Genomic DNA, 16,603 nt, shown 5'->3' on the forward strand with positions numbered 1-16,603 from the left:
TCTCAGACTAATGTAACGGTTTCTACACAGAGACACTACAGTCTTGTTAAAACAGCCAACTACTTTAGAGTTTAAAGTTTTGTTTTTTTTTAAATTAGCCTTTTGAAATGGTTCATATCGGAAGTCAACGGGACTACACCGCATCTGGTGGCAAAACAACTCTCCTCAGAAAGTCGTCCCATTCCGTATCATCTTTGCATTACAGTAGATAAAAATGTGAATGAAACCAGTCATCACAGTATAAAATGTATTGTTTATTAACATCTGAATAGAAATCAAAAGTTAACCCCTTTCCACATTTAACAGAATTGGTCTCCACAGAATGATATGTGATAGCTTAACCAGAGGTCTGCATGTTTTGTCCAGTAAAATCCCATGTGTTAAAGCCTTTACCCAGACTGAGGTCTGTATGTTGTGGTGGAAACTTGTGTGAAAGCTGTTAAAACCACATATCGACGTGGGTGTGTTGACACATGACTGCCTGTAGGTGACTGCAGCTTCCACTTCAGTGGGTGTGTTTAAAAAAAAAAAACAGTTCAAATTTGGGTCCTTATATACTGATGTTGTTTGGGGTCCATGTCTGTATTAGTGAGTTGTGCTCACTGACTGCTTGTTGTCCCAAGTGTTCAGAGTGTGTGTGTGTTAGGTGCCCTCTTCCGCTTGCTTGCTGATGTGTGTGATGAGCGTTTGGAGCTCCTGCAGGCGCGTCAGCACCCACTGCGGCGGTGAGGAGGAGGAGTGTGGAGTGCCCGCGGTGGTGGCGGCGGCCGCTAGTGCCTGCAGAGCCCTCAGAGCGCCTTCGGCCGCCTGCAGGTGGACATCTGCCTCCTCCCAGCGCACGCACTCCTGGCGAGGCCGCTTCGCACACGGCTGAGAGCAGAAAACAGGAGGGGGGCACAAGGGTAGGCCATAAGCAAAAAGGGGGAGAAAAACATGATCGAATAAATGCATAAAGAGGAAGATCAGTGAAGAAAGATCACTGACTGTTTGCCTCTCAGAACCTATTACAGATCATTAGGAAAACCCCTCACAACCTTAGTTTGGTAGACTCAGTTTGTCAAGACTAGGTAAAGACCTTTAAAGCCTGGTGTAGCAACATGGTTTAGGCCAGCTGAAGACTTAATGTAGCATGGCGGCGGCACGGCACATTCTATCTATTCACACCAGAACATGCTGCAGCGGCTTCACCGTCTCTTTTGAATGGAAACGCCTCCAGCATGCCTGCACGTTCCATGAAAAGTAGGCGCCGGCCCTAATTCTAGCATGCAGGTGTTTTCAGCACAGCTCGAGCCACGCCTAAGATGTGTTGTGCGCATCACACAGGCAGTGTGCAACCTCTAACCTGTTAACATGAGAGCCAGTGAAGTGTGAAGTGAAAACTGACACGCCCACACCCACACCCACACCACACCTCTGCAGCCGACCTTAGAGTCACAACAAAACTCCTCCTATAGGATTTCTACAAGGGACAACTAATGACTGAACAGAGCAAACAGCAAGGCTACACTTTTAAACTCTATGGGTGAGCGAACGTATGGGTGAGTGTGCCTAACCTCAACTGTAGCGTCTCCTTGCGACTCCGGTCCTCTCTCGGCAGTATGTGTGTTCGGTTCATCTTGTGGCTGCTCCTCTCCCTTCCCGTGTGTGTGTGCGTGTGTCTGTCCGCTCTCCAGAGCCCTGGTGTGTGTGTCCAACACCGCGCTGTCCGCCCTCAGACGCTCCAGACGAGCCTCCGTCTGTTCCTCCCCCACCACCGTCTGGGTAAACAACAAACGTGGTAAACAACCAACAAACACAAACAAGCAATCAACATGTCAAACACAAACGTGACCAATACAGCACAGCCAACTCATACACAAATCAACAGCACAATCTGATCTCAGACAAACTACTTGGAACACTAGTACTGTAGGTGGGAAATGATTAATGTATGTACACATATACATAGTTAGTAGTAGTTGAGCAGATGTTTGGTCACCTTGCTAAGGAAGTTGACCACTCGTGTTTTAGTCTCCTCTGAGGTCAAGCCTTGGGAGATGACCTCTTCATGATTTGTAACCTGAGCAGAAAGAACCAGTTACTCCATGCAGATAAATGCATCAAATCACATTGTTCGAGGAAACTCTATCTACACATAGCCTGGATGCCAGACCGAAGTTTAGCCCCGCCTACATTCTTTTTCTGCATTGAGTATGACGTCGTCAGGCTAATCTACACATGCATTTCACTGTAGTGACAATGGTAGTGGTAGGACCTATGACAACACTGCATGTGTTTACAGGTATAAACAGGTATTTTTTATTTCAATTTCAATTTAATTTCACTTATAGGCCACACCAGTAGGATACACTAGCAAGCCACACCAGGCGGTCACACAACCAGGCCACACCAGTAGGATACACTAGCAGGCCACACCAGTAGGCCACACTAGCAGGCCACAACAGTAGGACACACTAGCAGGCCACAACAGTAGGGCACACTAGCAGGCCACACCAGAAGGACACACTAGTAGGGCCACACCAATGGGCCTTCGCTGAGCTTGTGATGGGCTGACTTTGGGGTCAGGTGGGTGGGGGAGAAGAGACGAGTGACTGAGGGCTTCGTACCTCTGCAAAGACGCCAAAGGCCTCCAGGGCATGCTGGTGGAGGAGCCAGGAGTCCGAGGCCAGCAGGGCGCCGAACACTGCACTGAGCCGAGGCAACACCACAGGCTGACACACACAAACACACACACACACACACACACACACACACACACACATATTCATTACATGAAATGAGGTCTAGACTGACAAAGGCCTGAAGTTGACTGCAGTAAAATCAGGCAGCGTGCACACACACACCTGTACATCAGAGGGGATGAAAACACTCCCTAGGGCAGCCAGGAACTCCAGCGCAGCCAGGGTGACCTCATCGAGGGCCTTCAGGGGAAGTAGCGCGCTCAAACAGGAAACCGCCTGAAAAAACACACTTATTCATCTGCACAGGCTCCAAACCCATACAGCACACAGCACACTGCTCCACAGTCTCCTCTAGTCGCAATGTCTCTTCTATATTAAAAGACACAGCACTGCACGCAAGTGGAGTCTGATTCGGATACTTGTTTCTTCCATACATGTGTTTTGCAGCAGTGTCTCAGAATTGTATGCAATTAAATATGACATGAACAGAGAACTTTACCTACATTATATGATAAATATGCTCAAATGGTATTTTATGAGAGCATTTACAACACTATCGCCAAAGACCGCTGACAATAGGCTCCTGCAACTACTACCTGAATCTCCCAGCTCAGTATTTGTAACAAGGGGTGTGTGCGTGTGTGTGTGCGTGTGGTGTGTGTGTGTGTGTGTGTGTGTGTGTGCAGCAGTACCTGAGAGATGGTGTGAGGCTCCAGCCTCTTGACCAGGCAGGCCGAGAGGGAGAGGAGCAGACACACAGTCTGCTGAAGAGGGCCGTGCTTCTGAACCTGTGGCATGTGTCAATCACACATCAGGAATAACACAAACATCGGTGTGTGTGTGTGTGTGTGTGTGTGTGTGTGTGTGTATGTTTATATGTGAGTGATTGAGTCCAGTGTGTGTGTGTATTTATGGGAGAGGCATTTTTGAGATTTCCATGTATGTACTGTATGTTTTAGAGAGAGTGAGCTTTTTGTGTGTGTGTGTGTGTGTGTGTGTGTGTGTGTGTCCAAAACCGAGAGAGACATGTGTGTGTCTGACCTGGCTGGCACACATGCGGGACCACAGCTGCGTGAGGATGGTGAGAACGGCCGACACACACTCTGCCTCTGGGACCTCCACCCTCACCACCACCTTCAGGCCCCACAGCACCCCGTTCTGCACACAGGGAATGTGGAAGTAGCGTAAAGGACAAGCAGATGGACTTGAGAACCAGATAACGGGCCAGATGTCTCTCTGGCCTTCCCCAAACAATGCTGGCAGCGGTTGCTCCATGAGGCGTTTGGATGCGTGGGTGTCACACCGACAATAAGGACTCAGAAACGACTCTGTCCTCGACTGGCCTACTGTCGCTGGCTCTCTGGAGTGCCATTGTTGTGATGATGGCCACTCTGAAGTGGCCACTTGTGTGGGACATGGGGTTCATGGCTGTAGCCCCACACACACACACAAATGCACACACACACGCGCGCGCGCGCACACACACACACACACACACACACACACACACACACACACACACACACACACACACACACACACACACACACACACACACACACACACACACACACACACACACACACACACACACACACACTACAGATGAGGTGCATATTACAGGTCTGGTCTTTCTCTGTTAACATGCATTCCTGCACCAATGTCAGATAGGAGATCCTTTCCAAAGAGGGAACTGACTATGGCCTAATCCTGGCACATTTGTGTCTGCTCTGCTTATTCTAAGTCATTTCACTTGTTTGGGTCCATGTTTTCTTTAGCTTTAGCATTTGGAATTATGCCATTAACTGGTATTTAAATCTACTACTCATCTAAATCCATCTTTTCAGACTTCCTTTTAAAGGAACACTTCACCGTTTTTTCATATTAAACTACGTTATTCCCTTAACTAAGACGAGTTGATACATACCTCTCACATTTCAATGCGTGCACTCACTGGCTCTTTTACAGATTGTCTCCTGGGTAACATAGGTGCACATGGTATTTTTTTACTGTCTGTCTCTTTTGCTTTGGTTTGTTGTCTGGAGGTGTCAGTTGCAGTTGGTGCTTGAAGCATCTTTTAAACTTTGTCTTTTTAACTGTGAAGCACTTTGGAATGAAATATGCTATACAAATGAAAATGACTTGCTTACTTACTAGAGAATTTCCCGACCTGTCTGATTTTTAAGTCCGTTTGGCCTATCTGCCTGCCATAGACACTTACATTGTTACTGGTGTAGTAAAGCAGCGGCAGTGACCGTAGGTTGGCCTGAGGTCGACCCCCGAACCCGCCACAGCAAGTTTGTATCGTTTTGCATAGATGTGCTAAATACGCGTCACTTTAGTTTCACTTGACATTCCCCGCGCTCACCACTCTGTCCACTCTGCCCAGTCTGCAGCCGTCCTTCTGCCAGTCGGCCACCACGGAGGCGGCTGTGGCGGCGAGGCCCTGCTCCAGGCGCGCACGCACATCTGGGGCCAGCGAACGCAGGAGCAGGTGACCCCACACGCGCACGTTCTCCTCCTGAGACACGGGGAACCGCTCCAGCAGCTCCATCTGTTAACACACACACACACAGACACACTCACAATTTCATATCCATAAGATACAACAAACAAACAAAAAATATATCCAAAATGAGTCAAAATAGAACATATCTACAAATCAAACACAAATCACAGAAAAAAATGCACTATACACCACACACACAAAAAAAGCACACAAACAAAACCAGTGTGAGCTGAGATTACTGCACACGTTCCTGTAACACGGAGGCTTTCTCTGGCCCTGCGCGCTGCAGTGTGCGTGAGCGTGCACGAGCTCCACGGGACTGACCTGGTGTGCAGGGGTCATGAGGAACAGCATGCGCCTCAGCAGCAGGGACAGGTGGCTCCGCTGGGGAGCCTCCTCAGGACATGACTTGGCCTGCAGGTAAACATGGCGGACAGTCACACACACATGAACTGAGGGAACATCACACAGAGAAAACAATCATTTCAGTCGAGCGAGTGACTGACTGACTGACTGAGAAAGGGAGAAAGTCTCTTGCATGGGCATTCCCCTCATTCTAAGTTTATAGTGACCCACTGTCTACATGCTTCAAATCATTGGGGTACTGATAAAGTCTGTGGGGGCTCACAGAAAAACACCCTAAACACATCTCTGTGCCACTAGTGTCATTTCACAAGCCTCTCAAACACACACACACACACACACACACACACACACACACACACACATACACACAAACGCTGTCCCTCGCCGCCAGATCCAAGGTCAGTGAGAGGCCCTGGGCCAACCCTGCCCTGAGAGAGGGAGGTGAGGAGAACAGAAAGGCTGGAGAAGACGGGCGGCTCTCACCAGGTCGGCCACAAGAACCACGTGCTGCAGGCACAACTCTGCCGTTCCGTATCTATTTGGGGTGGGGATGATAAATGATAAATGATCAAACAGTGATACACAGTCCAATCTCAAATACTAACATTTTGACAGAATCGCAAACCGCATCTTTCTGTGTCGGCCATGATAACTCCAGTAGCCGTACCCTTCATACTGGCTACACTGATAAGGTCTGAGGTGACCTGTGAAGGAGCTATCGTAATGGACCCCAATGTGACTTGGGATCCAGTCTGTAGCAACAGCAGAGTGCCAGTGCTAACGCCACTGTATGACTATCTGAGGCTTTTTAGCTTTCATTCTAAGGCCACACTAATGTCACACCCTACTTCACCTCATTAAGAGTCACAGTACTCTACCACTAGTTAAGTACACATGGGCTATTCATAAACCAAGGCTAAACTGCTGAAAGCAAACAAACAAAAGCTGTGTGCTACTGCTGCATCCTTGAAAGTGAAAATAAATGGGTGGGAACTCACCGTGCCAAGAAACACCAGACATCTGCAGCCAGCAAAGCTGTCTGTGCATCAGGCTGCAGCAGAGCCCGCAACAGCGAGCGCTCCTGAGAGCGAGGGAAGGAGGGAGGGAAAGAGGGAGACATGGAGAGAGGGGGAGAAAAAGGTTAAATGAAGGGAAAGCAAGAGAAGCTTGGCTCCTGAGGTCTTCATGAAGTTTAATAGTATATCAATGTTAATCAATTTCTTAGTCCAGTCTAAGGAGAATGTTCTAGTAAGGGGGACAACCTTACGCGTATGCACAGTGTTGTTCCCTTACCAGCGGGGGGAGCTGTGGGGCTGGCAGAGCAGCCACACAGGCACAGAGCTGCACGCACACGTGCTGGTGCAGGCTCACGGCGCCCTGGGCCTGGCCACGCAGCATCACCCCGGGCAACCGCACAGGCCACGCCCGCTCCAGCGTGCACCGGCCGAAACTCTGGAACACCGCGTCAAACACACTCAGCCTGGGAGGGAAGACACGAGAGGACATGAGGGAGGGATGGAAGATGAGGAGGAGAGGAGAAGAGAAAGAACAGGGTAGAGAGAGAGAGAGAGAGAGAGAGAGAGAGAAGACAGGAGAGGATATGAGGGAGGGACAGAAGATTAGAAGGAGAAGAGAAGAGAAAGAACAGGGTAGAGAGAGAGAGAGAAGACAGGAGAGGATATGAGGGACGGGCGGAAGATGAGGAGAAGAGAAGAAAAACAACGAGAGAGAGAGAACGAGAGAGAGAGAGAGAGAGAGAGAGACAGACTATGAGCAACATAAAAAACATAGAAAATAAACAGCCAGTCCCTACCCACAATCCACAACATTACACCAAACACTTAATGGCATTTCAAAAGTATGACACCTCCTTCCATTACCAGTGCGCTCTTTACATGAACAGTTGTCCCACCTGAGTGTGTCCTCTGGGAAGCGACTGCCCTCGCACCACAGCTGCAGTGTTCCATCTGGCTGGGAGGAGAGCTGCACCACCACACTGACCAGCAGCAGGCAGTGGGCCAGAGCGCTGTCCCCACTGCAGCCTGCACACACACACACACACACACATACATTAAATCATCACAATAGTGTCTGACCTCTATCTGTTGCCATGTTATGCCATGTAGGGTCCTGACATCAACCTCTCCTTTCGTGTCTTTGTACAGTTGACATTTCATGTGTTCAGGTATTAAAGGTGTAGTCCTCAATCTCAAGGAAATGTTTTTTTTGTTCATATTTTAAGTACTCAGCAGCCAACCAACACCCTTTCTTCAGTGCTCCTGAAGAAACATTGCTGACCGGCTAAAATGGTGCATTTCCTCAGTCTGAGCCACTTGAATTTCCCCTTGGGGATCAATAAAGTATCTATCCATCTATCTACTTTGTTTGTTACCCATTTACAAAGTCAGTTGTGATAGATAGATAGATAGATAGATAGATAGATAGATAGATAGATACTGTAGATAGATACTTTATTGATCCCCAAGAATGTGTGAATGAGCATTGGACGTTTTGGGTGCACACGCAATGGAGGCAGCTAGAGGATCATGTAGCGAAATTTGCTGCATTTGAGAATTCCACATAAAACATTACAATCGGCTTCTCTGAATACCGACAGTCCAAACTCAGTAGCCGCAAACAGTAGGCTTGATGTTCAAGGAGCACCAACCAAATGTAGTGCAGTGCAAGTAATGTACTGGTATACTCACTCTGGTGCTCAGCCAATACGCTCTCAGCAAACGGGCGGAAGGCGAGGAGCTGGGTCAGGAGCGCATCCATGGCAACAATCACTGCGCCACTCAACTCTTCACTTACTGCAGGAGGAAGCGAGGGAGCTCCAAGACAGGGTGGGAATTTACTGGATGGAAGGAAACAGACACAGTTGATAGTGGATAGACAGATAGAGGGGCATTTGGGGATTTTCATGGATCATATGGCCATTCTTAAAATATTGTGTTAAGGATGGGAAATATATGCAGTCTAAGTGACCTTTGATTTTTGACCTTCAAAGAGAGATGCTTGTGGTTGTGATTAAGACCAGCTAGATGGCTGAATGGGGACCTGTGTGATATCACCGTGGCAGGTACTGTACCTGTGGATCTGGAGGAAGAGCAGGTGAAGCCGTGGGCAGGATGCAGCCATAAAGTCTTTGAATTCCTGTTTTGGGTGCGCACACACGCACACACACACACACACACACACAGACACACACACAGACACACACACAGACACACACACAGACACACACACAGACACACACACAGACACACACACACACACACACACACACACACACACACACACACACACACACACACACACACGTTACCATGAGAGCCACCACAACAGGATGTGATAGCTGGCCTGATTTTCACAGTTCTCTGGAAGCCAATGACTGGTTACCTTGACATAGTGGACCAGAGTGTTGGCAAAGAAGCGGCACATCTTCATACTTTTCTGAAACAGCTTGACTTCTGGGCTGTGTGCCTATTCAGAGAATGTTAGTTTAGATCATGATTTACTGGACCACAGGAAACATATCACACACAATCAGACTGCTTATCACTGAAAGGGGATTTCTGTGGGGGGAATTTATTGCATCCAGTATGGTTTGGACATGTTCCCAATTCCAAATGGGTTCAGACTGGGTGACAAACATAACTGATAAGCATTGATCCAAACTTCATTTGAAATTACCCATGAGCACAAACCCATATGCTACGTCATGCTTACAAGGAACACTGACGGCTCATCATTAGTCATCAGATGGACACACAAGAATCCTTTCTCAATTTCCTTTGAAAATTCATGTCTGCAATATTTCAAAACCCAACCTCCACCAATATACCTTGAGGCTGACCATATGTTCAATGTGTGCACTTACTTGCAAGTGCTTTATACTGGTCAACACTGTACTGTACATGTTTAGTATTTTGTCTTTGGCTTATGTGCATGTATTCATGTGTCCAATACCTTTAATCCTTCATGTTTGATTTGTTCTGCTAATTCCAAGCAGCCGTTTAGAGAGCCTTGGAGGTCCGCACACAAACAGGACGTGATGTCAACATGGCGCAAGTGCTCCTCCACCAGAGACTGGTATTTCACACTTTGTCTGGAATCAGTGATAAAGAATCGCCATTAGGATACAATGATCAGCCCAGCCCAACCAACCAACTACAGGTACTTTCATTTTTAAAAATAACAACGGTCTGGTCTGTATTAGTCATAGAGGCCACTGTTTTCAAAGTGATAAGCCCAAACAGTGTGTTGTGAGTGCCTGATGAAAGTGCCAGATGGACCACTTACTTGATGATGAATTTCCAGGTGTTGGCATGCAGGGCCATGTCCAGGCTGGAAATGATGGAGCAAATGTCCAGAAGACTGTGAATCACTGAGGAGATAAACCAAAAAGCTCTCCTCAGATCTGAAAATGGCCTTATTGTATGGGTGTAGGAATACATTTTAACCCTAAGAAGTGTGTGTGTGTGTTCGGAACCACGTATATATGTGTGATAATCTATATTTGCTCATTTACTCTTATAGTCTTGACTGAACAAATTGCCTTGTTTGTGAGAGGGTTATTCATGGAAATGTACAAGTCGATGGTAACGGAGATGATGATTTCTGATTATCTGGCACCTGTGGTGTTTTGGGATACACGCTATTTCTGTTGGGACTGGGAAGGAGCGGTCATTGGGCCTCTCTCAACATTCCTCCTCGATCCTCGGTCCTCCAGACTCAGACTGATCTATAACTAGCACCGGATAGACTATCCCATTGTTGCCGCCCCATCATTCTTTATCTAGATCAGTGAGAACGAGGACCGAGGAAGGAAGGGAGGATGTATAAAACACGAATGAGAGGCACCCATTGTCTTAGGAGCAGGCTGGCGCCTTCCCTTCAGATTTAGTGGGATCAGGTCAGACCCGAAAATATGCCACAGATATCGGCGCTTTATATGAAGACCTTTCTTTGTGCAGCCTCCACCTACTGACACATTTCTAGTACTTGTCTTCACAAAAAACGCTATCTCCAAACATGCATTGATGGTTGTAATTGCAATTTCAGCTCTACTCCACTACGGCAGTGTAATGCTATACCGAATCTGTGCATCAGATAAAACCACCCAAAATAGCACCGTGACTTTGTGGCTCTTGCCACAGGTGTGAATATCACCTCTTTTACAACCAAACACTGCCAACTTCCTGAAAAAGTTTCCTTAAATTAACATTACATCCCTTCAGTGTAGCCCATGTTCTTTTTGCTGGCATGTCACAATCACACATAATTGAAAAAAAGAAAAAAAAAAGTTTGCAAGGGGGAGAACAGTGCAGACTGCAGAGTGCAACATTTTCCTACTCCGTCAGTAGCACAAAGTGGATTTCTTTTATACCTGTAACAATGTCGGAGACGTCTTCATCACGTAGGCTGATGTGGTCCAGTAGCTCTATTAGGCCTTTCTGCAGATTGTAGGCCTCCTTGAAAAGTGCCTGCAGCAGATCCCCGACCAAAGACAGACGTCCACTGTACATGACCTCACTCTCCTGCAACAGGCATGAACCACATTCTAAAATGGACATACTGTATCAGGTCATTGCATACGATTGGCTGAATCACGTTCAATGCCATTTATTATTGCGCCGCCACAAGTTGATACAAAAGTTAGAGTTCTGCGTCTTGGCATTGCTTGACAACCATTCTGATAGAGGATATATTTCTTGGCAGAGGAATGATTTATCAATGAATATATCATTACAGTTGTTGTTGCTGTGTCTATGAAATCCTGCCAATTACAGTATGTGTGTTAACCATAAGCAAGAAGTGGGACGCAACCAGTTGATTTTAGAATAGCTAAGGGGTGGTGTTAGGCACGGCGTGAAGCATTCCAACATAATGAATAAGGTAATAGTGTAGCATCGCAACTTCTATTGCTAAACCAAAAAATATACCACGACCACTAACAGAGAACAGGCTCCACTCTCGTTCATGCTCAAAATGTCGAAGAGCATTTCAACTACAAATAAATCGGTTCAGGGCCTAAACAGTTGGTTTGAAGCTGGCAACAAAGAATGGTTGTTTTTCCCCTGTGAACCAGAGTAGTCTACCGTTCAGTAATGCATTCAACACCCTCAGTCGATGACACATCTTTGGTTCTGTTCGAAACACGTGGAAATGTGACTGGCTCACTAGATAATATCAAGCTTCAAGAACCTGTTCTCTGTTGGTCGAAAAACACCCAATGATATAAATACAGATGGATTTGGTTGTAATATCCAAATCAAAATCAGACATGAACATGCAGACATGAACAGAAGTTATGCCTCGGGTACCTTGCAGTGCTGGAAAGTGTTTCTGAGGAGGTAGAGGACACAGGAGGGGAGAGAACGCACTTCAGACAGACGGGAGACACCTTCCAGGGCACACACATGCCTCACACACATAGCCACTGCTTCAAGTGTCTGTACCATCACCTGTAAACCCCAACACACACAAAGTAATTAGTTGAGCTTCCAAATTATCAGGTAGCACACACAAATCTTCATAGAACTGGACACATCTCTATTTCACCAGTTTATTTTTGGCCAAGTCAAAACTAAACATGCCAACATTTCAGCCATGTGGTCTTCAACCAAAGCATTAAATAGTTACACCATTGTAACACATTTTTAGCCAAATACATGTTTGGCTTGACACAGAGGGTCCATACAGTCCATACAGTCCATACTGTCCATACAGTGCACTCTCTGAGACAGGCCAGCCAGAGATAAGAGGTCTTACCTGAAGAATGTTCCTCAGTGAGGCGGTCAGCTCGGTGTTCTGACTGGACAGCCCACTGACTTGACTGGAGATTTCATCCATCAAATTACCAAATACTCCCACCACCTACACACACAATACCATATTTTCTGATGCAAAGTTACATATAACACTTGCACACCTTTAGGATGAATTGAAGATATTATTTTTGTAAGGAAGTGTACATTGACATTATCAAATTTGATACAGTGTTAAAGCAAGGACCTTTGGTAGAACTTTAGAAAAGCACTCCTCCTCCAGTTCAGACAGACGTAAATGTGGAAGAAACATGTCCAGGATTATCCTCAGTACACCTAATAAGGCAAGTTACACAGGACAGTCTATGTAACTGACTGAATGAATGTGTATTATATTAGTTCAGCTAACAATTAATTTAACGTCTATACTTACGTATGTGATCTGTCCAACTATCAGTGAGACAATGAATTGAGTAAACGGAGTTAAAGAATGATACATAAAGCTGCAACTTCGGTTTCGAACCACATCACATTGATGACAGAGATAGACAACAAATGTATTTCGTAAAGTATAGTGAAAGGATATGACGAGCTTGGGCAGCACTGTCTTCAGCTCATTTTTGCAGGTGTCAAGGCTCCACTGCTCAACCTCCTCGAGAAGGGTAGTCTGCGACATGGTCGTTTTCTCCCCGACCTCAAGGCGAATGTTACCGAGTTTGCTAGCGAGCTAAGAACAGCAATCTGTCAGAGATTGCTTCTTGGCTTTAAACGAACATGTTAAGTTAACTCTTGAGACTGTTAAAGAAAGGAACTAGGTTGACCTAACGTTAACGTTAATCCACGAACATTTAGCCCTGCGCACTGAATCGGTTAGAAACAACCATTGCTCAAATTAAATATAAATTCACCAGTAAAAAACACTTATACCGATGATGTTCACGGCAGCGTTAGCTGTTAACGTTAGACAGCAAAGAAGAGACTAATTTTAACACCCATCATCATCATCTGCTGCTACCCTGATCTCAAAAGCGATGTTTTCTTTCATTCACGCTGAAAATAGACTCCAAAAGGTGGAACTGTCCCTCGGGTGTTCAATAACAAATATTGGTATTCGCATTACAGTGTAGTTTTGCTGAAATATTTACAAAACTGATGGTGCTTGATGTTCAGAAGTAACCAGCTAATCGATCCTAAATTGTTTACAGTCTGTTCTAAATTTCGCGCGTTCTGTTTCCGTCACCAGCCACATCATTTTGTCGGCAATTTACCGCCACCATTTGGTTTGGAGTACGAATTGCTAGATAGCTGCGTTTCAGTAAAATAAATAAATAAATCCTGATCTCAGGATTTTACAACCAATTCAGACCCAAAGTTTGTGAAAGAATGAAAGTTCTCAAGAAAAACGGGCCACTAATAGACTGGGCTGCACGAAACACACGCCTAAACACACACACACACACACACACACACACACACACACACACACACACAATTGCATGTACGCACGCATATCCATGCACACACAGGCACGTAGGCTACGCACATAGGCCTACATACAACATGTGCGGTTAAGAAATTAGCCACATATAGGTTCTCTCTGTCCTCTGACAGGTTTGCACTCATCGTAGCTGGTAAAAACTGATATTAAAATCACTTTTAAAATTAATCTGTGACTCTGATGCACAGTAATCTGTCAAACTCCAGAATGTAGCCTCGTGAAATAATTGTGTAAAAGGTTCCTGCAGACTTTCCAGGTAGGCCAGTGAATTATGTGTTTTAAATGCTCCCTGCGTCCCAATGCAATTGAAATTTGAGGAGAAAGTGACTTGGTGAGGAATAATATGAAATAAAGAATCTTGAGGAATAGTGAGAAATAAATACAAACTTGTGGGACCTGCTCCTATGTGGTTGCAGGGAGTAGAGGAAACTGGCTTTGAACCAGTACAGCCACACTTGAGGAGGCCAAGGCTGACACTGCAGGTCAGTTCCTGTAAGACAGGTAGGCTATTTCCCACGAATGAACATCTATTTTTGTGAATTATGTAAGGACCTCCTGTTCAAAACACATTTTTATGCACTATACTACAATACAATATAATTGATTGCACAGCATAATACACTGGGTTATTGTGCAAAACGTATTGTGCTTGCATGGAGGTTAACACAAAATATTAAAAATTACAGTGGGTTGTACAGTACTTCCATCAAGGCCAACACATATTGATTTAAAGAAAGCTTAACTTCCATTGTGTTAAAGGTAGGTGATGGGAACTTTATTCAGTGCATATGAAATAAACTATATGGACTTTCATTAACCCTGTGTATATTGTATGATTTTGTATGATTTTAAGTACATGCAACATTGACAAAGAGAAACCTTTTACAGTAAGGACACTTCAGAAATATGCTTCGTTCATCTACACAACATATTGATGTTTCTACAGAGAATGATGCACAAGACATCCATGAGCATGAAGAGTTTTAGGTGGATTAAGACCCAGTAGGTGAACCATTAACTATTCACTAGTTCGCCCGTTGGATTGCTTGAAGTGAGTACAGAGAATGGCAAGTTTGGCTTGGTAGCTGGCCATGGTCCTGGGATGCCAATAGCGGACATCACTTGTGAGTGATGTCCGCTGACACCCCCTATGGATAAGGGGTCATTTGGAGCTTAGAGCTAGTAGTGAAATGGAGGAGCAGGGGAGGACGTGGGAGGCATTGCAACTACAGCATGACGTATAAGGGACAGCAAGGAAGGAGGGTTTTATTACGATTATGATTACATCAACAATCTTGTTATGATTACAAGATTCACAAAGGTCCTCGATAAAACTAAACAGGCAAAGCTGAAAGATGTAAATTTATGTGAAAACTACACTGGTGATGCTCAGGTTCAGACAAAAATAGATGACTAATTAATTAATCAATGATGAAAACTTGTTAACTTGTGGCAAATAGATATTTTAGTAACAGTTAACAACTGTTAACAAAGGGTTAATAACTAGTTTGCTATTTTAAGGACCCTTAGTATGGAGTGGTTATACTGTAGGTTATGTGATTACAGTGCTTTGATAAATTGCATAATGGTTAGTGGTTAACCTACTGGGTCTTAATCCACCTAAATCAACGCTCAAGGATGTCTTGTGCAGGAATTGTAGTTCAGTACAGTGCATCAAAAAGTGTTTTATACAGGGTGTCCAAATGCAGCCTTACATAATTCACAAGAATAGACGTACGGTCGTGGGAAATAAAAGGTCTCACAGGGACTGACCTGCAGTGTCAGCGTTGGCCTCCTCAAGTGTGACTTTGGCTGGTTCAAAGCCAGTTTCCCCTGCATACACCAGCCACAACCACAAAGGAGCACAATGTGCTGAACAATTCTATTGTCCCACATGTCCAGCACATATATGATCAGTTACAGGGGGGAAATAAAGTTTGTATTTCTTTTTCACTTTTCCTGACCAAGTCACTTTCTCCTCAAATTCAGCAGGCACTGCATGGATGTCAGTGCAAAATAACCACCACTTGTACTAACCATTCAAATGTGCTTAGTGAAATAATGTGGGTGGGGAAATTATTTCAAAGTTCAAACATCACCATTTTATTTCAAATGTATTTGGGCATAGGGAGCATTTATAATAGCCCGGCCCCCACCTGACTACGTACTTCCGCTCATTTACATCTCTCTCATCATACTCCACCTGGTATAGCTTGATTCAGCTTTGTTAACTCTGGCAAGTGCATCTCTGTCCCATCAGCGAACAGAGGGCGTTCCCAAGAGCGATTACATTTAACTTTCAAGCCTATCGTTATCATTGTGTACCCAGTGGTTGTCGCGTAATTACCAAACGTTCGCGATTGAACTCCAATGAATTCAAACTTCAGACTAGCGTCCACAAACCAGGAGATAAACGTTTGCCAATGGAGCTAGGCCAGACTCTCTGGAGAGTCTGCAGCAACCTCTTACATTATCTGAAGAGGTTGCAGTCTGAGTCTGACAGATTGCTACATGAGAATCATGGATTGTTTTTTATAAAGGAGCACCCAGTCCCATGTTTTTTTATTTTACCTTTTACCTGCTAATCTGTGTGCAAAAGGAGGATGAAAAGAACCTACTGTGTGTGGCTCATTTACACACACACACACACACACACACACACACACACACACACACACACACACACACACACACACACACAGTCACACACACACACACACACACACACACACACACACACACACACACACACACACACACACACACACACACACAC

At 45.3% G+C, this 16,603-nt stretch overlaps 1 protein-coding gene across 1 annotated transcript; it reads right to left on the bottom strand.

The window, feature by feature from the left end:
• Positions 1-256: 256 nt before the first annotated feature.
• On the bottom strand, positions 257-13,501 carry firrm (fignl1 interacting regulator of recombination and mitosis). Its single transcript, XM_062556908.1, has 24 exons — positions 12,916-13,501; positions 12,763-12,802; positions 12,577-12,665; positions 12,334-12,438; positions 11,886-12,026; positions 10,949-11,099; positions 9,862-9,946; positions 9,529-9,667; positions 8,959-9,042; positions 8,648-8,712; positions 8,265-8,413; positions 7,469-7,598; positions 6,850-7,036; positions 6,555-6,637; positions 6,040-6,091; positions 5,515-5,604; positions 5,050-5,235; positions 3,723-3,839; positions 3,374-3,469; positions 2,844-2,957; positions 2,607-2,711; positions 1,979-2,059; positions 1,554-1,757; positions 257-870 (listed from the first exon to the last, which is right to left on the bottom strand). The coding sequence occupies exons 1-24, from the start codon at positions 13,003-13,005 to the stop codon at positions 643-645; spliced, it is 2,811 nt and encodes a 936-aa protein (XP_062412892.1). The 5' UTR covers positions 13,006-13,501; the 3' UTR covers positions 257-642.
• Between the last annotated feature and the right edge of the window lie 3,102 nt (positions 13,502-16,603).

This window comes from Sardina pilchardus, chromosome 15 (assembly GCF_963854185.1).
Source record: "Sardina pilchardus chromosome 15, fSarPil1.1, whole genome shotgun sequence".
Taxonomy (NCBI): Eukaryota; Metazoa; Chordata; class Actinopteri; order Clupeiformes; family Clupeidae; genus Sardina; species Sardina pilchardus.

Bases quoted from the DNA above. Each gene is read 5' to 3' on its own strand.
- firrm (XM_062556908.1), bottom strand. From the start codon at position 13,005: ATGTCGCAGACTACCCTTCTCGAGGAGGTTGAGCAGTGGAGCCTTGAC. The intron at 8,713-8,958 runs GTAACCAGTCAT...CACCCAAAACAG, and splicing joins CTCTGGTCCACTATGTCAAG to GAATTCAAAGACTTTATGGC. The intron at 8,414-8,647 runs GTACAGTACCTG...CCTTCCATCCAG, and splicing joins CTCTTCCTCCAGATCCACAG to TAAATTCCCACCCTGTCTTG.